General features: G+C 42.1%; 1 protein-coding gene across 1 annotated transcript in view; it reads left to right on the forward strand.

Moving 5' to 3' along the window:
* LOC133923217 (uncharacterized) overlaps nucleotides 1-25,266 on the forward strand; it is a 40,085-nt gene extending 14,819 nt beyond the window's left edge. The window contains exons 2-4 of the mRNA XM_062368640.1: nucleotides 20,403-20,496; nucleotides 22,257-22,811; nucleotides 24,574-25,266. Of these exons, the coding sequence (XP_062224624.1) occupies nucleotides 20,403-20,496; nucleotides 22,257-22,807 (645 nt within the window). The 3' untranslated portion in view covers nucleotides 22,808-22,811; nucleotides 24,574-25,266. The remainder of the gene's footprint in view (nucleotides 1-20,402; nucleotides 20,497-22,256; nucleotides 22,812-24,573) is intronic.
* The last annotated feature ends 542 nt before the right edge of the window (nucleotides 25,267-25,808 follow it).

Raw genomic sequence — 25,808 nt, forward strand, 5'->3', positions numbered from 1 at the left:
TACCACAATTGTAGCACTTCTTCTTGTCTCCACCACCGAACTTGTCAAATTTCTTTGAGCGAAATTTGTTCTTCTTGGGATCATAGTTGTAGCCCTTCTTTTGAAACTTAGAGATCATCCTTGTGGTTCTTCTCATGAGAAAAGCAAGCTCGGTGTTGGAGTCATCATCATCATCTTCATCATTATCATCATCTTCATCGCTTTCACTTGATGATGGAAGCTTCATCTTCTTCTTGTTGTTGTCAACCATCTTTGCTTTGAGAGCAAGGTTTTTCTTGGATGATGACTCATGATCTCCAAACAAGAACATCTCATGAGGACATATATTTCTCACGGCATCGGTGATGGTCATGTCATTGATGTCCCTTTCATGAAGAAGAGAGATGACAATGTTGTATTGTGGCTTGGGAAGCACCATCAAGATCCTACGAATAATGTCTCCATCGAACAATTGGGTGAGTTCAAGGGAATTGATTTCTTCCACAAGCATGTTCATACGAGAATACATGTCATTGCACAATTCATTTGGAAACATCTTGAATTGATTAAGAGCATTCATAAGCACATGATAACTTTCCTCACGAATTCTCCTAGAACCCTCATGAATTTCACAAAGAGCGATCCAAATGTCATGAGCGAATTCTTTGCTTCTAACTCTAGAGAAAACTTCTTCACTAATTCGTTCAAATATAGCATTCTTTGCCTTAGCATTCCACCTAACTTCTTGTTCGGTAAAAGGTTGATCAAACCCAACAGAGGTGGCTTGCCAACACTCGGGGGAAATAGCCTCAAGATAGCTCGCCATGCGAACTTTCTAATAGGCAAAGTTCTTTCCCTCGAATCTTGGCACGCTACTTCCGCTCCCCGGGGCCATTTCTCTAGGATTTTAAGCCTATCAAGAGCACGAGATTCTGATACCAATTGAAAGGATCGAATGGCCCAAGAGGGGGGGGGGGTGAATTGGGCGCTAATTAAAACTTCTACCACTTTCTAAAATAAATAACAACCTTAGCCTAGATAAAGGAGAATGCAACTACGTGATTTAAATTAGGACAAGGCAACTAAACAAGCAAGATAACTAAGAGGGAAAACGGTAAAAAGAAAGACTTGCAAGAACCAAGATACTCAAAGTAAAATGCGGGAATGTAAATAGTTGGAGAAGAGAACACCAATTTTTTCCCGAGGTTTCGAGAAGTTGGCACTCCCCCTAGTCCTCGTTGGAGCATCCACCAAGGATGTAGCTCCCCCTTGAGTCACCAAGACTCAAGTGCTCCCTCTTGATTACCACTTCTCCATCTCCGGATTGGCGGGCATTAAACCAAATACATCATCTCTTCCCGGGGCTCCCACAAGTCCTCTAAGAGCTCACCAAAAACACCTTCGATCATCAAGACCGTCTAGGTGTTGCCAACCACCAAGAGTAACAAGCTTCAAGCTTCACTTGACAAAGATAAAGCCTAGACAACAGCTAGATGCACACTTGTTACTCTCCAAGTACTAAAGATGTCCTTAATCTTCAACTAAGAACTTGAGATTAAACACAAGTGCTCTCTCTTGCTTCTAAATGACACACCAAGTGTATGAGCTGCTACAGGGTCGCAAGAGCACGAAAAGAGACCAAATGAGTCAGTATTTATAGGCTAAGGATCAAGAATTAGCCGTTACCCAACAACCCAGAATTTTTTTTTAACGCCGGAAGGTCCGGTGTGAATAACTCGGTTCACATCGGAATATCCAGTGCTAATACCCCTGACAGAATAGCTGTTAACTGTTCCATTAGCCGTTAAAGCTCCGGTGTTTCATCCGGACTAACGCCGGATCATCCGGCGCATGAAAACCGGCCAGATGATAGTTTGCAACCTCTCTGTATAAATTCATCCGGCGTTTACTCTTCACAACGCAGGACCATCCGGCGTGTAGACTTAAGCCCATTGCAAATATTTCTCCGGTGATCTCACCACTCGAACGCCGGACCATCCGGCGTGTAGACTTAAGCCGAGATTTCACTGCAAATATTTCTCCGGTGATCTCACCACTCGAACGCCGGACCATCCGGCGTGGTCTTCAACAATTTTACAACTCAGAACTCTTAGGAAATTGCTCCGGTGAGTACACTCTTTATACAGAGGATCATCCGGTGAGTTGAATTTTCGCTGAATTTATCTAATTCAAACAATCTTGAGTTCTAACTTCTTGGATACTGAACCAAAAGCTTGTATGACCAACCTAGCTATAGAACTTCACAAGTGTGCATCAACTATGTCTAGACTTACCTAGGTCAAACTACAACTCTTAACCCTTCTTTATAGTACGGTCAAAAGACTAAAAAGAAATAGAACCTATACTACTCTAAGTGTCCTTCATCTCCTTGTGACACTTAGAACTAGAAGATCCTTAACCTTCATGTACCGGTCCTTTGATCGTCCATATAAGCGCTTAAAGGGCAAGAGTATCAAGACATCATTGTCAATTAAGTTTTTCTTTTTTTCTTTGATACTGTTCAAAACGTATACATTAGTCACAATGATACGGTTGTCATTAATCACCGAAACTCTTACCTCTTACCTAGGGGCCTAGATGCTACAGAAACCCCACATCTACTACCATTAGCAATTTAGTACTAATAAAGGGTGAGCCTCACATAGGTCACCTCTCTGCAATATAAGTCTTTGAGATTTATTAGAAATTATTTCATGGGTCGATCCTAATAATTCTAACACTCCCTGTAGAATATGATGCAAACGATATTATTTTTGAAATTTTTTTAACATAAGGTCTTAGAATTGTCTCTAGCTTTTTAGGATAATTTTTGATTTTGTATTTTTAAATTCAAATCTAAAAACCGTTCGATTTACAAATACGGTGCGACCCGGTAAGCTTGGTAATCGTGATTATTGAGTGGTAACTAACGATAAGTTGAACCCTAGCATCCATTGGCGGCAAAAACAAGCGGAGGAACACCTTGGAGCGGTTGCACCCTTTGGAGCATTTGACTTTCTAATTGACTAGTTTTAGCATCATATATACTTCGTTCATTTCAAAATATGGGGCATATGAGGATTCAATAAAACCAAACTTCATAAATTTTGATTAACAATTAGCTATATGATGTGTATGTTCAATGTATAAAAGATATATCAATAGATTTATATTTTACATCTTTTTTAATAGGATATTGGTTTTATAGTAATTGATAATATATTGTAATAGAGTTTAATGATCAAAATATTTCGAAATACTTTCTCAAATCTCAATACACCTTATTTTCAATTTTCTCAAATCCTAATACACCCTATAAAAAGAAATGGAAGAAGCACTATCTTACTGGAACATTATGACTTTCATCCGCATAGAATTAATAAAGCCCATTAATTCAGCTGTCACTAGACGGCCTTAGAAAATGGTGAAGTGGCGAAAAGTTATATAAAATTCACGATTGGGTTGCACGAAGCCACGAACGCTATCCCGTGTGGAACATCCGAATAAGAAACACAAAGAATTTTAAAATGCTATGTTAGTTGATTTCCACTAAGGCTGTTTAGATGCTTACAAGGGATTTTAGAGAGAGATTGCCTCAATAAAAAACTACCCGAGGTTAACTTCATTGTATATTTTATTGAAAATTCTTATGAATTACATCAATCCATAAATTCATAGGAAAGGCGAGAAACTATTTCAACAAAAGGTTTCTTTGAATGGCCGGCTCTAGGGAATCTATTGGCGGCAAAAACAAGCGGAGCAACACCTTGGAGCGGTTGCATCTTTGGAGCATTGGACTTTCGAATTTATTAGGTTTAGCATCGCATGTATTTCATCCATTTCAAAATATGGGTGTATATCGATTCAATAAGTCAAACTTGATAAATTTGAGAAAATTACTACCATACCACACTCTCTTCTACTTTACTAAAAATACTGAGCTATGTCAATGATAGGTGAGATCTGACCCACCTGTCATAAACATACTAGTGTTATTTTAGCAAAACACAAATCCTCATAATTGTATGGGAATAATTTTCTTAATATCTCTGATTTTAAAAGTACCTTTTGTTGAGAAACCGCTGCTACCGGGTGTAGTACAGCGATCCCTCAAGAGAACAATTGCAAAAGGAGACACAAGCGTAGGGGAAAAACTGTCTATTCTTTATTCATCTATGTTTACAATGAGGGGTGCTGCCCCGTATATATAGTGCTAAAAACTCCTAAGAGATAGAATCGAATCTTTCAAGAGATCGAGACGAGCCCACATTCGGTTGTGAAACTCCAGGTTTCCTAACACTCCCCCTTGGACACTTCTCGCGAAATGCATATGTCTCATCAAAACTCCACAAAAACCCAATGGGAAAAATTGAGAGAAATAGTACATAGCTCGCGACATGGTTACACGAATTGCCTCGTTAAAACCTTAACATGAGAAACTTCAAGAAAACTCATTTAAGGGAAAAAGAGTACAATCCACCTAAAATACTTCATATAATCTTCATGATTAACTTTGGGCACTTAATCTTCTTGACTAAGATTTAATTCTTAATATCGGTATTATGTGAAAATTCTCCCCCTGAAATATGCAACTATCTAAACCTCATCATCCCAATGCCACGAACACATCTTTCAAAACTAGATGCAGGGAGAGATTTAGTGAATAAATCTGTAAGATTTTCACATGACTTGGTATGCATTACCTTTATTTCATTTATTTTATGCAATTCATGAGGATAGAAGAACTTGGGGTTGATATGTTTCGTTAAGTTGCTTTTCACATATCCCGACTGCACTTGTGCAACACATGCAGTATTATCTTCATAGATAATGGTAGGGGTGTTAGTAGTATTCAAACCACAAGGCTGCTGGATATGATTGATCATTCTTTTAAGCCATGCGCATGCCCGTGCGGCTTCATATAAAGCTATTATTTCTGAGTGGTTTGTCGAAGTAGATACAAGACTTTGCTTCGATAATTTCCAGGATATTGCAGTTCCACCACATAAGAAAACATAGCCAGTCTGTGATTTCACTGTATGCGGGTCTGACAGGTACCCATCATCTGCGTATCCAACCAGACTGAGATCCTGATTCTTTCTGTAGAACATGCCTAGATCTTTACTACCTTGCAAGTAGCGCAGAATATCCTTCAAACCTTTCTAGTGCTTTTTAGTGGGCTCTGCACTGTATCGTGCAAGTAGGTTTACTGCAAACGCTATGTCTGACCTAGTGCAATTAGCCAGATACATCAGCACACCTATTGCACTTAAGTATGGGAATTCCAGTCCCAATACTTCCTCCCCCTCTTCTTTAGGTCTATAGGGATCTTGATCTGCTTGTAATGACCTTCCGACCATGAGGGTTTTAGCAGGAAATGATTTTTCAAAACCAAACAGCTCTAACACCTTCTGAGTGTAGTTTGACTGATGTACAAAGATTCCATCTGCCACATGCTCTGGCTGCAGACCCAAGCAAAATTTGGTTCTACCCAAATCTTTCATTTTAAATTCAGATTTTAAGTAGGAACTTGCTTCTTCTATATCTTCTTTTGTACCAATGATATTCAGATTATCTACATATACTGATATTATGCAAAATCCATTCTGAGACTTCTTATGAATACACAGGGACAATCTGTGCTATTTGTATAGCCTCATTTTCCAAGAAATTCACTCAAACGATTATACCACATTCAACCTAATTGTTTCAACTCATACAACGACTTCTTCAATTGTACGCTATAAAGATGTCTATTTCCTCTATCCTGATTCGGCAATGGTATTCCTTCAGGTACCTTCATATAAATGACTGAATCTAGGCTCCCATAAAGATATGCGGTCACAACATCCATCAATTTTATTTTTAACTCAAGGTTGACTGCCATTGAGATTAAATATCTAAAGGTAATTCCACCCATCACCAGGAAATAAGTTTCTTCATAATCAACGCCTGGTCGTTGAGTGAAACCTTGTGCCACTGGTCGTGCTTTGTACCTCACAATTTCATTCCTTTCATTCCTCTTACGAACAAAAACTCACTTATATCCGACTTGCATACTGGCCCGAAAACCTCTCTTTTATTCAGGGATAACAGTTCAGCTGTTATTGCCTTCTGCCAGTCTTCCCAATCTGACCTCATTCTACATTTAGCGAGCGATGCAGGCTCAGGGTCATGATCTATGACTGTGGCAATTTTATTTGCGAAGTATGTGTCAACTATTGTGGTTGCTCTATTCCAGGATTCTCCTAAATTCACAGTCTATTTCATCATGGGCTGCACTTTCTTGTGCTTCTTCATCTTGCTCTTCATAATTTCTTACTATTGGAGCAAGGTCCTTTAGTTTACCAGCGTCGATTTCAGCGTGCGCATTTTCGCTAGTTCCTTCCTGCGTGAGAAGATTCAAATCTGGTATACCTACTTCCTGAGATTCCATACCATCGCCAGGTCTCAACTGGCTCCCCTTGTTTTTTCTTTTGGGGCACTTTTGCGATCGGCTGTGGTAAACTCTCATTTCCCACTTTCGTCGGATGTCTCCGGCTATTTGGGACTTGTGAAACCGAATTTCTTGTCCTTTTATTATTTTTCGGAGCTCCTAGGACAATATCGGATTATGGATGCAGTCTCATAACCGACATATATTCCAACTTTCTGCAAAGGTCCCATAGTAGTTCCAAATTTGCGTAAATGGGAAATCTTCGGAATTGCCCCTTGCATTAGTTGCATAGGTGACTGGATATTGTAGGAGGATGGTCTATAATTAGTGAGAGCTGTCGCATGTAAGATTGCGTGTCCCCAACATGTAACAAGCAAATTACAGTGCTGCAACAAAGGTCTAGCAATGAACTTTATTCTTTTTATCAGCGCTTCGGCTAGACCATTCTGAGTGTGGACATACGGTACAAAATGTTGAACTTTAATTCCCATACCAGTGCAATAATCATCGAACGCTTTAGAAGTAAATTCACCAGTGTTGTCCATTCTAATGGATTTCACTCGATGATCCGAAAAATTATTCCTGATTTGTATGATCTGCGATATCAACTTTGCAAAGGCATGGTTGCGGGTAGATAATAGACATACATGCGACCACTTCGAGGATGCGTCTATTAATACCATAAAGTACCAAAATGGGCCAGAAAGCGGCTGAATAGGACCACAAATATCCCCCTAGATTTGGTCCAGGAATGCAGAGATTTTATCTTGTACCTTCAAGGTAGACGGTCTTATTATTAATTTTCCAGTAGCGCATGCAGGGCATACAAAATCTTCATGATTCGAAAAATTCTTCACATTTATGCCATGACCTTGTGAGTTAGTAATTATGTTTCTCATTATTCTAAGAACAGGGTGACCTAACCTATCATGCCACAGGGAGAATAATTCTGCACTTCGAAACATAATCTTCAAGGTAGTTGTCGATGACACGGGAACCAGGGGTCCCCGAGTCCCGAGGCCGGAACAGCAGATTGCCACTTGGCGCCCTCTCGCGGGGGTTATCTCCCCGAGGTACGAGAAGACCAAGTCCCGGGAGAGGGTGCTCGGGGTCATGAACAGTGGTCCCTGAGTACCCGAGTTCCCCGATGACTCGAGAACACCAAGTCCCGGGAGAGGGTGCTCGGGGCCATGAACAGTGGTCCCCGAGTACCCGAGTTCTCCGATGACCCGAGAAGACCAAATGCCGGGAAGAGAGTGCTCAAGGCTACAAACAGTGGCCCCCGAACACTCAAGTCCCCCGACGACAAGAAAAGCCAAGTACCGGGAAGAGGGTGCTCGGGGCTGCGAATAGTGACCCCCGAGCACCCGAGTCCTCCGAGGACCCAAGGGAAGTCAGTTCCGGTAGAGAGTGCTCGGGGCCGTGAAGAGTGGCCCCCGAGCACTCGGTTCCCTAAGGACCCAAATAGCAAGTTCCGGGAAAGATTGCTCGGGGCCGTGAATAGTAGCCCCCGAGCACTCGGTTCCCCGAGGATCAAGAAAGGGCATATCCGGGAAAGAGTGCTCGGGGTAGCGAACAGTGGCCCCCGAGCACTCGGTTCTTCGAGAGCCTAAGAAGTCCTTCACCGGTGGCCCCCGTAGGGGCCCAGCGGTGAGGTGTCAGATGGTGAGAGGCTCGATGCTGCATTTAAGAGGGCGCGTGGCCTGTCACCTCCAACTGCTCCTCCACGCTTGCTATCAGTTCCTGCCACAACCTGGCAAGGAGGCGTGGGGACATTTAATGCACGGGTCCCATCGCGGGACATCCGGCGTGCCTCGGGATAACATCACGAAGCCCAAGGCGCCTCACCTGGCGCCCTACTGTGTCAGACTAGCTCTGACCGGGCAGGCGCGCCAGGCTGCTCGGTGGCTGCCCGGTGGGCCCTCCCCGCGGTGCCTGTTAAGGAACGGCATGATGACGAACAAGAACGAACGGGACACGTTTTCAACTCTCCCCGTCACCTCGCGCAGCAGTCCATGATGGTTGCTTTCCATTTATAGCGCATTGGAACTCGCGCCATCCCTTTCTAGGCACGCTACCGTCCCGACGACTATAAAGGCGGGGTGGGCTCCCCAGAAAAGAACAGGCCGAGCTGAGTGAAGAGAAGCACAGTCAAGTTCAGTACAGGCTGAGGTCGAGTACCGAATAACAAGGAGCACGAAGCTCTAGACTAGACAAATATTCTTGTAACCCAGCAAACACTCAGAGAGATATTCTCAGAGCATTTATAGCATACACACAGGAGTAGGGTGTTACGCTCTGTGCGGTCCGAACCTGTCTAAAAATCCCCTGAGTATTTACTACTTTCTGCATCCGATCATTCCATTCCACCTGCATCGCATTTACGCCCATTTATTTCACCCGCAAAACGGATTCAGAATCATCCCCCGGACGAATCTCAAAGGGGGTCCCTTCGGATCCCCGCTTGAGTAGTTCACCCTCCGACAGTAGTGAACACTTCAAGTGCCCTAACGCAAGTGTAGTACAAGCTACTGCCCATGGAGGGAAGTTTTTCTAGTATTCTCACTTCGCTATCACGCTTAGTGATGTGTAGGTACTCCCTACCATCTTCTTCACCAGTTTTTACATGGAAACCGTTAGCGCGAATGTTTTTAAAACTCAAGAGATTTCTTGTAGATTCAGGGTATAACAATGCTTCCTTAATGTGCAAAGTAATTCTCATAGGTAGTATGACTGTGGCTCTTCCAAAATCTACTATGCATTTATCACTTCCAATGACAGTCATCACCTTTCCAGAGCTATTTCTAATAGTATGAAAATACATCTTTTCTCTTAAGATGGTGTTTGTGGTTCCACTATCCACAAAACACACTTTCTCCATGCGGGCGCCACATATATTCTATAAATAAAACATTCAATCATTCACATGCGAGGAAGTAGCAACAAGATTAAATGCTTCATTAACTATCGAAAAAAATAATATTGTTTGCAGCTAAGATTTCTCTTCTAGAGCTTACATTTATTCAATCCTCTAAATTCAGGAACTAATTGAATGGCTAATTACTCTAATTCTAGATAGAGTCTGCGAAATATCCGGCCACTTCTGCTTCAATGGCTTTCTTTTCCGCTTCATTATTTATGGCATCTTCTATGTTAGTGGAGGAGGGCAAAGTAGAGGTCTCCGCATCCTTCATCGGGAGGTCTTTTACAGTCATTGCGGGAGCGTCATCAACTTCCATGTGAGATGTATCCCTTTCAACTTTGACTGCTTTGTCCTCTTCCATCCCCACTGCAATGGTGAGGTGTGCTTCTGGCTGCTCTTTCTTCTTCTTTCGGAATGCTTCCACAACATGCTTTGGTGCTTTACAGATTCGGGACCAATGGCCCCAAACACCACACTTATAGCATGTCTGGTTCTGCTCACCATATGGCTTGACTTTTTTCTTTGTCTTACCATTATCATCACCAGGCTTGACTTTGCCTGCCACCACTTTCTTTCCTCCCTTCACCTGCTTCATATTACGGTTCTTGCGTGCTTTAAAAGAGATGTGATTGACTTCTAGACCACTGCTCTTCACTTGTGGCTAGGATAAAAAGTTCTTGTTTATGACTTCATCATAAACTTCATGAGTTTGCAACACATCAATCAATTCAGAATACTTCTTGTAATTTGATTGACGATGATTGCATGCGGATTCTACCGCATTTGGGTGGAAAGTGGAGAGAGTCTTCTCAATTTTCTCCTCTTCTGTGATCTCTTTGCCACAGAGACACAATAGTGTTCAAATGCGGTGCAGCGCGGAGTTGTACTCTCTGGCATGCTTACAGTCACAGAAACAGAGCTGAACCCATTCTTGCTCTGCGAGAGGCTTGATGGTGTACTTACGACGCTCAAAACGCTGCTGCAGTGCGTCCCATAGTGCCTTAGCGCTGGTCATTGCCATGTACTCATCCTTCAAAGTGGGAGAGAGATGATGGCGGAGAAAATGAAGTGCCTGATCATTCTCATCCTCCGTGGGAACAATTGTACTACTTGTTCCCAGGCCAATTGCAGCGCGGAGCCTTTTTTGCTCCCAGTACAATCCGAACATCCGATGCCCAAGTGAGATAGTTGCGGCCATCAGCTCACAGCTCAGTGAACTCCTTGTTCGTGATGCCAGCCATCTACATTATTTAAATGATGCAAATATTATTACCAGTAAAGTTGCTTCATATTGCTAAATTGGATTGCTGTAATTTTTGATATTTTCTATGCTATTATGTGAATTTTACTGAATTTAAACGCATTACAGGCAATTTAAACAGCAAAAAATAACATAGAAATAAATATTGCATAATTACAAAAATAAATGCAAAATTCAAATTCTAGAGGTACTTTCATGCAGGAAAAATATTTTCAGGATTCTCCATAAAGACCGATGGTTTATACGCAAAATTCCAAAATTTGTGTAATTTTCAGAAACTACAGGGTCTAATTTGCAAAATTAGAGCCTCTGGATAATTTTCAGAACAACCAGGGGACTAAATGCAAAAGACAGACTGCACTGAAATTAAAAGAAAGTATGGGGGGCTAAACGTAAAATTTCTGATTTTCCGCCTTTTTTTAGGTCATTGGGCCAGCTTGCTTATCTTTTGGGCCGGCCCGGCCCAACTGGCCCGCCCGCCAGATCTATATATTGGGGCGGCTAGGGTTTCCAAACCCTAGCCGCCACTCACTCCAGTGGCGGTGCGACCGGCGGCGCACGTGCGGGCGGGAGCAATGGAACCGGCGGTGGCGCGTTTGGGCGGCCCGTATGGCGAGCGGCGGAGCCGGCGGCGGCGTGTGGCGGCGCACGTGCAGGGCGGGAGTGGCGGCGGAGCTACTGTTCATTGTGCTAGATCAATCTACAGAACGACGATCATACGGTATTGCTAGTACTCGCTACTGTTCATGTGTTACCGATCAATTTAACGCAAAGTAAAACGGTAGCAGCGATTATACGTACCGATCAGATCGTACCTTTCAATTCTTGCGAACGATTTGTACCACGTAGGGCATATAGGCTTGACCAAAAGACCTGCCTGCTTGACGACGATGTCGATGTAGTGCAGATCGGTCGCAGGCAGATTCGTTCCGCTAGCTTGATCTCCAGTAGAGCTTCGTGCTGATAACGTGTTGAGAAACCGCTGCTACCGGGTGTGGTCCAACAATCCCTCAAGTGAATAATTGCAAAAGAAGACACAAGAGTAGGAGAAAAACCACCTATTTTTTATTCATCTGTGTTTATAATGAGGGGTGCTGCCCTATATATATAGTGTCAAAAATGACTAAGAGATAGAATATAATCTTTTAAGAGATTAAGATAGACTCACATTCAGCTGTGAAACTCTAAATTTTCTAACACCTTTATTCAATTAGGAATATATTGTGGGTGGAATAATATTCCACAGACAGAGCACATAATTCTGTCGAGGTAAACTACCTAGCCCGTCTCTAAACATTTGTCGTGTGTTTCGTTCACGGTATGAGACTTTTTCCCTGCACCGGATCTTTTGTTCGGGGATGGCGTCGCCCCATCCATCCGAATATTCCCTCAGATACTGGACGAGGCGATCCAAAAAAAGAGCTGGACGAGTCCATCCTGATTCGCTGGCTCGCTAGCAAGAGGTTCGTGTATAAAGATGGCCAAATGGGCCGTGCTTATTGGGCCGGCCCGAGGCACGGAACTGTAGGCACGGCCCAGGCACGGCCCGGCCCGAGCCGAGATGGGCCGGGCCGGCACGGCACGAGGCCACGGGCCGTGCCTGGGCCGAGCGCGCGGCACGGCGGGCCGGCACGGCACGGCCCGGCACGGCCCGGCTCAGGCACGGTTGGCCCAGGAGGCACGGCCGGGCCGGGCCGGCACGGCACGCGGCGGCCCATCACGGCACGGCCGGCCCATCACGGCACGGCCGGCCCGGAACGGCACGGCCCACCGTGCCGGCTCGGCACGCGGCGGCCCACGGCACGCCCGGGCCGGCACGGCACGGCACGGCCCACCGCGGGGGGCACGGCCCGGCCGGCACGTGGGGCATGATGGGCCGGCGGGGGCACGCGGGTTAACGGGTTAAACGGGCCGGGAACGACCCGTTTAACCCGTTAACCCGATATTTTTGAATTTTATAGCCGTTTTGTGACCGTTTGAGCTCCAAAAAATTCAAAAAAAATTGCAAAAATCACCATTTTTCACCTATAAATAGAGGAGCACCTTGCCCTTCCATTCCACACCAGCAACACCATTTTCTCTCTTGTTTCCTCCTCTCATTCTTGTCTCAAAGTTCGTGAGAATTAGCAGGAGTGCCATCCGGTGATCATGATACATCCATAGATCATGATTTTTTTTCTCCAAGGACTCACAGGGGACTACGGCCCCTTTGATACTAGTGCTGCAGGTGATGATGGACCCGACGGTGAACCTCCGGTTGGTTCACATCCAGATCCAGGTGATGCAGCAGGAGTGCCATCGTCAGGCTCTACAAGTGCGCACACATTAGCAAGCAGCGGGTCTAAAAGATCAAGAGCCGGTACTTCCGATGTTTGGCAAGACTTTGAAAGGATCTACAAAGAGAAAGATGGGGTAAGTGTCAGATATGCTAAGTGTTATATTTGTAAAAATGAATTATCTGCAAAGCCCTCGGGTGGAACGGGGCACTTGAAGAGGCACGCCATAAGTTGCAAGCGAAAGAGTGGAGCAGCCATGAAGCAGACGGTGTTGCAGTACAACCCCGACGGCTCTGTTCATCATTGGGAGTACGACTCTGCCAATGCTCGAAAAGAGCTATGTCGCTTCATTGCAAGAGCGGATCTACCACTCAATATCGATGAGTCTGCTGCATTTGAAGATTACATTAAGCAAGCTCATAATCCTAGGTTCACGCATGTTTCTAGACAGACAACTAGTAGGGATATGGTAAAATACTACAATACGTGTCGTAGCAAACTTAAAGAAATGTTGCAAACATGTACATTTTCAGTTGCTTTGACCTCGGACATATGGGCAGGTAGGGCTAGAGAGGATTATCTTAGTGTGGTTGCTCATTTTGTTAATAATGATTGGGAATTAGAAAAGAGAATAATAGGTTTTCGCTTGATTGACAACGCGCATACCGGTGAAAATATTGCTGAAAAAATATCTCAAGTAGTTGCAGACTTTGGCCTCACGAATAAAATATTTTCTATCACTTTAGATAATGCCGGTGCAAATTCTAGAGCAATGGATATTCTTACTCCGTTGTTTAGTACTTATGCTGAATCTTTCTTGTTACATCAACGTTGTGCTTGTCATATTATCAATCTTATAGTAAAATCCGGTTTGAAGAGGTTATCGCGATACTTAGAAGATTTTCGTACTGCAATATCTTTTGTGAACTCCTCTAACCAACGAATTGCAGCATATAAACAGTATTGTGTTGCAATGGGTGTGCGTCCACGTAAGTTTGCTCTGGACATGCCGGTGAGATGGAACTCTACTTTCTTGATGCTTAAAAATTTGATACCATATAAGAGCACATTTGGTGTGTTTATTCATACACATTACCATCAGTATGGGGGTCAAACTTTACTCACGGAAGCGCATTGGTATGTTGCTGAAAGGATACTGGAGTTTCTTGAATTTTTTTATGATTCAACTGTGAGTTTATCAGGAGTTTATTATCCAACATCTTGTTTAGTAGTGCATAATATTGTTGAAATTGCTACTCATTTAAACAACTATGAAAATGACAATCTTTTAAGAGATTGTGTAGTTCCTATGAAATCTAAATTCTTAAAGTATTGGAAAGAAATTCCTTTGTTATACGCTTTTGCCTTTATTTTAGATCCTAGAGCTAAAATTGCAGCTTTCTGTAGAGTTCTCGCAATTCTAGGTGATGCTCTTGGCCATGATTATTCTAATTATTATACTAATGTTCGTTCTAAGTTATTCGAAGTTTATAGTAAATATGAAACAAAGTATGGCGGAGTTCGCCTGCAACGACCTCCACTAGCACCCACAACAAGTAAGAAGACGACAACGTGGGGAAAAATATTTGGTGCAGGTTCTTCATCAAGAAGTTCAGACTCTTCGTCACGATCGTCTACGGGCACCGGAATTCCAACATCCGGAGGGGAGCTAACTACCTTCATCGACAGTGACGTTATCAGCCACGAACAAGAAAACTTCAACATACTGCAATGGTGGCATGAGCACAAGACGAATTATCCAGTTCTTTCACTGTTAGCGCGAGATTTGTTAACGGTTCCTGTATCTACAGTTTCTTCTGAGGCTGCCTTCAGTCTTACAGGAAGGATAATCGAAGAGAGAAGAACAAATCTGTCAAGTGAGATGGTTGAAATACTCACCATAGTAAAGGATTGGGAACAAGCTGAAGCACGAATGCAACACACTGCAGAAAATACTGAGCTTGAAGAATCATTCCAAAATTTGTATCTAGATGCTGATGAGAACGTGTAATTTTAAATTTTCTGAGCTAGGTTGTACTCTTTTTTCCTTTGCTAGAAAGGTTTTTAATGAGGCAACCTATCAATAAAGCTCATTTTTAGAATTAATCATGTGCCCCTATTATTTCTAAGTTTTTTTATTCATGTTTTTTGTTTATTTTTTTAAAATACCCCCCGCGGCCCCACCCCCACCTACCTCTCCTCTCATCCCTATAAATACCATCTACTCCATCTCAAACTCCACCCTGCCCACCCATCTCTCTTTTCCTATTTGCTAGCCAAGTAGCCAGTATTCACTTCACATCAAGAAACTAATTCCATATTTCAATTCATGGATCAAGGCGCCGAGAACTCAGGTGTATGGTCTCAAGTGTGGCAACATTTTGAAAAGGTCTTCAAAGAAATTAACGGGGAACAGGTAAGATTTGCTAAGTGTAATATATGCAGTATAGAAATAGGTGCCAGATCTTCACATGGAACGGGACACTTGAGGAAGCATATGAAAAATTGCAAGCAAAATTCTGGGGTTTCTAATGAAACCATGTAATTTTCGGAGCATAATCATTGGTTGTACTCTTTTTTCCTTCTAGTAGAAAGGTTTTTAACGAGGCAACCAATCAATAAAGATGTTATGTATTTATTTTCCATATTTTTTATTGTTTTTTTGATTTTTTAGCTATTATTTTTGATTTTTTTCCTATTTTTTTGAGTGCTGACGGGCCCCCAACGTGCCTCCACCGTGCCGACCGGGCCCGTCGTGCCTTCCCGTGCCGGCCGGGCCCGTCGTGCCTTCCCGTGCCGACCTGGCCCGTCGTGCCTCCACCGTGCCGATCGGGCCCGTCGTGCCAAACGGGCCTATCGTGCCTCCATCGTGCCGAACGGGCCCATCGTGCCGAACGGGCCCATCGTGCCGGCCGGGCCCATCGTGCCGACCGTGCCGTGGGCCGGCCCGGCACGGCACGGTGACAGTTGGGCCGTGCCGTGGGCCGACGGCTCGGCACGCGGGCCGGCACGGCACGGCCCGTAACAGTAAATGGGCCAATCGGGCCGTGCCGATTTCGGGCCGTGCCGAGATGGGCCCGTGCCGGGCCGGCCCGATTGGCCCATTTGGCCATCTTTATTCGTGTACGTGTGTGTTCATCCTTTTTATTTAGCTATCGATTTTATCTATAATATAAGAGTAATTTAAAAATTCAAAACGTTTTAATGGGTAAATTAGAGCTTATTAGCAACTTAGTTTAATTAGTTTGATAAAAAAATTGAGCCACTATTTAATTAAAATTTTCTTAAAAAATTACTTTTAAAACTTCTAACAATTTTTATTGTCTCAAATAAATTCAAAAAATCAGAAAAAAAATCACTAATATTTTTCTCATATGATGTACTAATTTATAACTAAATCAGGTCATTCAATCCATCCAATTAAACAGGAAACTAATCTATACTATTCATTCTCATCTCACCTATCAAACTAAAAACTAGCTTATCTCATCTATCCAACCAAACAAAAAAATTGACTTATCACATTAAAAACAGGATATCTCATCTAACCTCACCCTCTAACCAAATACATCTTTAGGATCGTCGCAAAAAGTGTGTTTAACAGCTTTTCCACTCGCAACAACAAAGGAGAATTGACCTGCTACAATGCTACTGCTGCTCTTCTAACCAGGTGCAGCATGGTAGAGTTATATGTGTCATTATTGTTTATTTAACTTTTTCTTAGGCACAGTCTTTTCTTATTGCGTATGCATGGCGAGCTTGCATAAATGTGAAAAAGGAATCGAGCGCGCTTACATCCACTTTTCAAACTCTAACAGGAGGTTCAAGCTCATGTTTATAACCCTCCTAAACAAATTCTAATTTCGCAGAATACCTCCCTAGTTCCGAGAACCACCTTCCCTGATGTCAGCCCCGTGATCTGTTGTCCAAAGTAGATCTAGCATCGAGGTATCGTGACTGCCATGTCCCAGAAGCTACTGTCACATGCTATCCAGGTTCGATTGGTTACTCTATTAGAGCTTCTTAATTCGATAGGTAATTATAATTTTAGAAAAAAATATATTTAGTTATTTGTATATATTATTCTAGTTTGTTTTAGTGGATATAAATGTATGTATGTAGCTTGCGGACGCACTCTTCTGTATCTGCTCATATAAACGTGTATATTTATCAATATTATAAAATTATTTTCATATATGCAACTAATCATAATCTCTCCTCTTGTATTTGCTCATATGACTTCAGATTCGATCAAACAAATAGAAATTCAGTTCAACCTGTCTAGATAAACACAAATAATCAAATATTCTTTTTTTCTAATAAATATAATTTTACTCAACCTACTTCTCTTAACTGTATATACGGTACAAGAGGACAACCAATTACACCCTAACGGCGCCCTGTCTAGTACTATACTCACGCACTCAGAAAAGGAAAACTGAACTACTCACAAACTATGTACATTCGGACGGCGATCCATTGACTTCGCTTTGTGAAATTCGCAGTATGCAATCGGACTCCCTCCAATACTTTCACTCTCCTCACGCACTCTGTCGAAAAAAAAATTGTCTTGGCGAAACTCCGGCTAAAGTAGATATGTAAATAGTAGTAATACTTGGTCATCGGCTCAGCGTCGCTGCTTCCCGATTCTCTACGCGTTAAGGTCATCTAGCAACTATTAAAATTTTATATCTTATAATATTATTATAGTATCTACTATTACTATTATCATATTTCTTTTTTCAACTATATCTAGTAGATATTTTATAAATCAAATTTATCTTTTCTCTCCTATATTAAATTGGTTTTCTTTTACTCACGAAAGCACTGAGCCATTACTGAGTGACCCCACACAGTATTGTGACCGAGCATTTCATTCAGCAAATATGTCACTCCTCTCTCCTTTCTGAGTCTTCGCAGTATCACTATATAGCTCAAAACCGACTCTACTGGAGCACATATACGAGACAAGCACAATCCGTGTCCAGATTCTCTCAGAAAAGTTTCGGTTTCAGATCTTCTCTGGAAACGTTTCTCTGTTGAATCGCCCTCAATTTTTAAAAACATTTGGTAGGAATTCTGGATTCAGATTCTTAAAGAAAAATATTTGAAAGTGAATCAAATTGGGTGAAACATCATTTCGGTTGATTCTACTAGCAGTGTTAAAAATGAGAAACATTTCAGGTGATTCAAGGTGAAACGTTTCGAGGTTTGACACGTTTGACAGAGATTCTGGAGAATCACCAGGGAATCTAAGGGCCTGTTTAGCAGAGCTTCCAGAGCAGCTTCCCGGATGGAATCAAGGAGAGCTCTGTCAAACAGCAGCTTTCAGCTTTCAGCTCACTGAGTGGAATCCGTGGGAGTGATTCTCTGAAATGAACTAAAAGTTAGGGAGCTGAAAAAAGCAACTTTCCATAATTCACTTTCCACAGAGAATCATTTCTTCTATATATTTTATTTTAGAGAATCACTAAAAAATCACTTTCAACCACATAATCACTTCATCCAGAGAATCACTCCCCGTAAAAAATTTGAATCAAGAAGAGCTCTAACAAACAGGCCTAAAATATTTTTTCAACCAATCAGAATCTTAAAAGAGGTAAGTCACCGGTGAATAATAGAAGTGACTTACCCACACTGCAGTACTACTACAGTGGAGAGAACAATACTATTGCAGTTTCTCACTACAGTAGAAGCAGCACATCAATTCATAAACAGTAGTCGCTACAGTGTTTTACTGCAAATCACAGTCCTCTCATGGACCACTGTTCATTTATTGTTCACAGGTAGCTTTTTCTCTTCTTAGTCAGATGATCTGTTTCTGCCTAGATTCGAGGTTCCTCCATTCTCTATTTCTTTGTATCGTTTGCTCTTCATTCCTCATTTTCAACCTCTCTTCCATTGTCTCCTAGGTAGTGTTTGAACTTATCGGCGGTTATCGCTCGAAAATCATGGTAACCGAGTTTATCGTTTCGCTTCAATAATAGAAACCGATTGTTTTTTGATTTTGAATTCAAAAATTTCAAAACAATAAAAAAATCCTAAGAAAAACTAGAGAAAATTCGAAGATCTTCTGTGAAAAAAATTAAAAAAAATAGTGTCATTTGCATCATATTTTGTAGGAAGAGTTTAAAAAAGGAAAAAGTTGAAATGTGTAGCTTATTTATTAACTTATGTTAAGAAAAAGCTTTAAATATAAACAAATATTTTTCTTGTGTAGAGAGTATCTTAAGACGATCTTTAAAATTAGTTTCACTTCATTTAGATTTTTACTAATTTCTCCATGATTTTTACAAAGTTCAGAAGCATAAAGTGAATATATTAAGAAACAACACTGTAATTAACTTCTTCATGTCTACCATTATTTTTTCTACATAAAGCATAGTATAAGTAAACTAATAAAAATAGTTTCACTAATTTTGAAGGTGTGATGAATTAGTTATGAATTAATCTAGTTGCAACACATTTACACAATCCTACATGTAACAATAACTATTTCATGATTTTATGTATTTTTAAAAGATATAGGATCATGTAAGATGACTAACAAAATTGGTTTTATGATTTTTAGATTCGCAAAGAGTAAACTATGCATTTAATTAAGTTTAGCAAATATATTTTCTCACAGAAAATATTTAACTTTTTTTATGAGTATAAATACTTTTATCATATAGATCATATTACAAGAAAAATAACAAAATTTGTTTCATTTGATTTGAAACTCTGATGAATTAGTTATTGATTTTACAATATTGAGCTATTTTTTGATTTTGTTGTTAAACTTTACTAAAATTCGAGAAAACCGCTTGATAAATCGCTAAAACCGAATGATTACTGACAATTCGAACAATATGAAAAAACCGTTTGATAAATTGTTAAATACGGTCGATAAACGTAGTAAACCGATCGGTTACCGTTCGGTTGATTCGATCTAAATTCTTGCCGAATTTTAAATTTTACGTGTAAATTCTAAGCAAATTATCGCTGAATTTTATCGGATTATTATGATAAGCACGATTTTTTTATAACCGGCAGTAAGCTGCTTTTAAGAGCATCTTCAACCGAGCCCTCTTCTCACCCCCTATCCTATATTTGAGGAAAAAAACGATAAAAATCGATCTCCAACCGACCCCTATCCGACCCCCTTTATTTAAGAAGCCCTCAAATCTCCTCCCTCACCTCCTACATCTAGGGGCTCCTCATCCAAACCCTCATTTGGGAGAGAGGGGAGAGAGAGGAGAGAGTTACCAGATATTAATAAAATAGAGGTGATTCGAATATAGTGGGTCAAATACGAGGGGTCGGTTGGAACACATTGAGAAATACATGATAAAATCTGGATGAGGAACCCAAAATAAGAAGAATATGAGGTCAAATATAAATAGTCGGTTGAAGATGCTATAAAGTACAAACGGGTTTATATATCTGCTCAGCTCACCACAACCACCCAGCCCGGAGCCCCAGAGCGCAGTTGCGCGTCGTTTCCACGGCTCGTCGATTCCCCCCAACTCTGAAAGCTGCTTTTAGAGTTGTCTAACTCATTGCCGCTCCCCTCATGCTGCCAAGGCACGGCGTGCTCCTTTGAAAAAGCTGTGCGACACCGCCGCCGCATTGGCCACTGGTATGATCCCTTCGAATACGCGCTGAAACAGCATTTTTTTACATGAAGCTATTTTTCTCTCCCTTTGTGAAAGGACAGTTTCCCCCATCATTTTGTGCATGGAAGACATGGTAAGTACCAAGAATATGGATCAAATCTCAGGGCATATTTGGGTAGGAGGGAGATTGGGCTTCAAATCCTTATGATTCAGTTCAATTTCGAAGTTAATCCCAGCCCATAAAAGCAAGTGCTATAAGTTGTATTGGCACATCCTGCCCCCTGCCGGCGCCGGAGTTTGGGAGGAGGGTAGCCGGAACTGGGCGCAAATTCGTCTATGGTGGCGGCGCCGGCGCCGAAGCCATTGCGACGAGGCAGCGGGATGATGCCGGCGGGACCTTCTTGATGGCAGCGGCGGTCTGTTTGGGAGTGAACGAGCGGGACAGAGAGAGGAAAGGACTGAGGGGGGGGGGGGGGGTGGGGCGGAGGTTCGTCGGCGGCGGGCGGTACTTTGTTTGAAGAGCTCGATCATCAATTTATCCCGCATCGTCCCTGTCGTTCGTCATTCTCTCTCCTCCCGCAGCGCAAATTATATTTTTATTCGCCTCGTTTCGAACAGAAAACTCATTTCGATTTTAACTTTCTAATACCTAGGGATTTCAATTTTATTTTCAATTTTTTTCGTTCATCAACGAAAAGATCGAAATTCGCGAAATTAGATGTTTAATCCTTGGCAGGAAGGGTCCCATATGTCAGTAAAAAAAAAATCAGAACCCCTCTGAAATTCCTGAAATTTTAATCCATACTAACACCCACAGTTCGACAGCTCTAACGTGTTCGGTTTGATTTGTGCAAGCCACCGTTTGCTTTTCCCATACATTGGGGCTGCTCTCAATCCTTAGTTTTATAGTGGGGAGTTGAGTGTGATATCGATACTTAAGTGGTGAAGTAGACTTATTCATATTTGAAATAAATACTAACATAATTTCAGAAAAAAATGGCAAAGAATTTCATCTGAACTAGTGACATGTTTAACCTTGGAAATTCATCACTATCCCAACAGCAGTTAATGCTATTTTGTTTTTAATAAACACAGGCAAGATTCACATATGTTTAGCTAGTAATTTTTTTGAGAAAATGTTTAACTAGTAATTGTCAGCTTGTAGGGGTATTTGTCTATTCTTTGAGAGTTTGGTCTTTATGTCGTGAGTCATATTAAGCGAAAATATGCAACAACATAGTAGGATGAAATTGGGTTCACTATGACCTTGAAAACCTTTGGTAAATAGTTGCAATTATGAGACGGATACTACACATGTGATGTAATAGCACATTGAATTAGATTTTTAACAAGTGAAGTTTTATAGTGAAAAACATGTTTTGCATTGGATCAGTGGATTATTACAATACTAAGCAACTGTTACTTGGTGAAAATTGTGATTCCATCATATTTCAATTAACTACCATATGTCTATATGCATCTGTTTTTAAAAGATATTTGGATTCGGTCCACATATATCAACTGCAATACAGTTTTAAGTAGCGTGTAACAACATAGTATTCTCGAAAATAACAGATACAGATACCTGACAAACTTTACAAACGGTGATCAAATTAAACACAACAGATGGAAAGGATGCATGAGAAGATGCTCATTGACAAAATTGTAAATGATTCACCAATTCCACCGTTTGCGAACAACTTGAATAAGAATTCTCAACACATTAATTTGCATCGCAGAGCAGCACACATCATACTCACCCAAATCAGTGTGCACATTTCAGATTTTGCTCAAGAACCCCTCGTCGCCAGTGATCTATGTGTCTGTCACGGTAGGGAGATATACCTAGCTACCTCATCACCATCACCTCAACACGCAGCTAGTCTGAGATCAGAGCAGCAGAAGCGGTTCATGGATGAAGCCCTGCTCGAGCCAGCACCAGAGGACCGTGAGGGAGCATGGCCCTCGCTGCTGACGATCGTCGGCTTTGCGTTCCTGACATTCAACTCGGCGATGGCTGTGTACAGCTCGAACAGAGACGTGGGAACCATCTCCTTTGTGGTCTTCTCCTACCTTGACCTCGTTCTGCTCTTCTACTTCCTTCGCCAGTACGAGAGGACACTGCCGGAATCACCCCGCCGGGAGCACATCAAGATGGTTGTGTGGCTGCTCACCACGATGCTCACTGCTGCATTCTCATACAAGGTGGCGGCGATCATGCCGCTCCCGGTGCAGGTGCTTGTGTGGGCAATGGCTGGAGCCACCGTGCTCGGTGGTTTCTACGCTTTCTTCGTTCACCAGGAGAAACCTTGGCAGGACGCCCCAAAGGCATAGCGAGGTGCAAATAGCATCGATCCCTTTCATTTAGTTTATCCATATTATTAAGAATTAACCATGCACCTTTTATTTCAAACTTTTTACTATCTCCCAGATCATACTCTAACCATAAAGGTAGTAACTTGATTGACAGTTGAACCTGATTGTGTACCAAATCTCTCTATGTCTGCATGGCTAGGGTTGGTCAGTTGAGTCCACACTCCATACCAAGATTAAGTTTCAGTCAACTAAGGTGTACACACAAAGTTCTAGGCTGGGTAATGCCATTGCAATCCAAGAATTGGGCACGACATTTCGATCCCACTTTAGTTCTGCTGGCTCTGTGGAAAATGAGCTTTGCATGAGTTCATGACCTTTGGAATAGCATTGCAAGAAGGGAATCGGAGAAATCTGTGAGACCAAGCTGTTGGCCTGAGAGGCTGAGGCAATGAGCCATCGCACTCGAAAGTCTCAAAATGATGGGCTCCCTGGACTTCATAGGTGTTTCAAGTTTTCAAAGAGCCAATTCAGTGGCTTATGGCAGGGTTGGATAGGAATTGGCGTCGATTTCTGACCTTCATACAAGGGCTCCACTCTTTTGCAAAGGAGGGAAAAAGAAAACAAAAGACAAGGGGTCTACAATCTTTGAAAAAGAAAAAACAAGAAGAGTTGGCAGACACCAGATAATAAAGTTGGCGGCAAGCATTTCAAAAAGGTGGGCGGCAAGCATTTCAAAAAAAAGGTGGGCGGCAAGCATTTCAAAAAAGTGGGCGGCAAAGTTCATTGAAACTTTAAAAATTTATTATCTATAACACTATTATAGTATCTACTAATACTATTATAACATTTTTTTATTTTTTCATCTCCAACAGTTACCCTATTTTATTTTTTTCATTACTCTCCTCCTCTCCTCGGACCCACCGTACACACGCTATGCACAGTGGTACGGGTGCTGTTTTCCTTCAGCAAATTTGCCATCTCCGAACGCAGCCCGCATCCCTGTAGACATGAAAAAACAAGTTTGCCGATTCTGTTGGAGCTTTTTGCGGGAGCAGGCGAGCGGCAAATCGTCAGGCACAGGGATACGGTAGCCGGATGCCGATTCCCTTGGAGATGGCCTTACTGGGCATCCGAGGCAGCTCCCAAGCCAAACTGGCTGCTCATACTTGTGGCTACTCTTCAGCTAAACTGAAACTGGAGACATTGAAACAGGTGCTCAAGGAAGCTGGAGCTATCTTATCGATGTCCAAGTGACTCGGCAATGCATCCAGTGAGCAAACATTCTGACCTGAAAGAGGTTTCTCTTCACAGCTGGAAGCTTTGGGCCAGGTGTTTAAAGAAGCTGGAGCCATCATATTGGCCTCCTATTGACTCTGGAACGCCTGCAGTGAGCAAACATTCTGACCTGAACTCAAATTTCACAAGGGCAACCGCCCAGAATGAAGAAACTTTAATTGGGCAAACGCCCGCGCACCAGTAATGGAGTTGGCCAGATGCATGAACTTTTACCATCGGAGACAGCTTGACCAGTTAATCCGTGGCAATGTTAGGACCCGACATGTCATCCACCTGAGCTATTAGTACACTAACTGCTTATTCTAGGGTGTTTGAAACATCGTTACGTTCACACTGCACTCCATTTTCATGGATTATCACTAACATCATCGCATAACTGCACTTGCTTTAATTTGCTCTAGCTGCAGTTGCACATTGCTTGCTTGTGTTCACTTCGCCTAGAATGCTTCTGATCAAATAAGCTCTAACTCGTAGCTTCACTTGCACAGGGTGCCTTGGGGGAGGCAAAAATTCGACAGGTATGTCCTACATACGCTCTGGCCCGTCGCCTTTCTGCGCGTACGGGCCGGGTGTCCGGTGAGACCGGCGACCGGCGTCGTCTCAGGCTCCCAACTTGCGGGAACTGAGACGCCTGGCAGGCGCCGCCGGCGTGGAGGACGCGCCCTGCCGAGTTTTTGCTGCGGGAGCGCGGCACGGATGGTGGGCTAGTGCGTCTCCAAGTGTCAGTGTATCAATTTGCTCCTTGCTATTACAAGTGGATTACGAGTCAGTAAGTGTCAAGTGTGTCTATCATAGACCGTTTGTTGTCATCTTTCTTTTGCGAGTCAGAAAGTGTTAAGTGTGTCGTCTCGTTTGATTTCTACTGTAGCATTGCGTGTATACTATCTTTGGTTTGCTTGGTTTCCCTATCCTGTGCTGCACGCACGTAGCGTTCAACCACAGTGAATAAACACTAGCGCGTTGACGGTGAGTATCACCGGCCGCTGGAGTGTCTAGTTTAGTATATGTTGTTGCGTGTATTTTGTTGCGAATTGATCAGTTTCAACAACTGCCTATGGCAGTTGCTCGTTCGCTTGTCTATTCGGGAGGGATGTCTCCCCAATAGCACTGTTGAACATGTATGTAATATAGACTTTATAATGCAATGAACAATCAATCAATACTATAATTCTACTCTCCAATCTCTTGCTTACTATCTAGTTCAACACATTATCAGTCATGTGATTTATACGACACTAATCAATACTATCTACTAATGGTGGTGGAATTGGCGAGCTCTCAGTGCCCTGCTACTGTAGCAGTTGGCCCTGTATATGTACATGTATATACACATGTGTATATATACGTATATTATATATATGTATTTTTTTTGGAAATTCTAGAAAAATGTTGAAATGAATATTAGTTATATTAATAAATCGGCTGAAAAAAATCTAAAATGCAAAGAAAAATATCTAAAACTCAAAAAATATGAAACAAATTTTTTTAGGTTACTATTACTTTCACCTACATGTTAAAACTATGTGCATGCATAAAAGTGCCATTGTTTTCGCTATAATAATTGAATGTGTTTAATATTAATAATTTCATAAATAAATATTGAAATGTACAAAATTTGTGAACCTAATTTTTTTAGTCTTCTTTTGTCATTCTCTATATAGCAAAATAAAAACGGGCGCGACGTAGACACGACAATCAGACTAGTTATATTAAGAAGAGGAAA

Source organism: Phragmites australis, chromosome 6, assembly GCF_958298935.1.
Source record: "Phragmites australis chromosome 6, lpPhrAust1.1, whole genome shotgun sequence".
In the NCBI taxonomy this organism is placed as follows: domain Eukaryota; kingdom Viridiplantae; phylum Streptophyta; class Magnoliopsida; order Poales; family Poaceae; genus Phragmites; species Phragmites australis.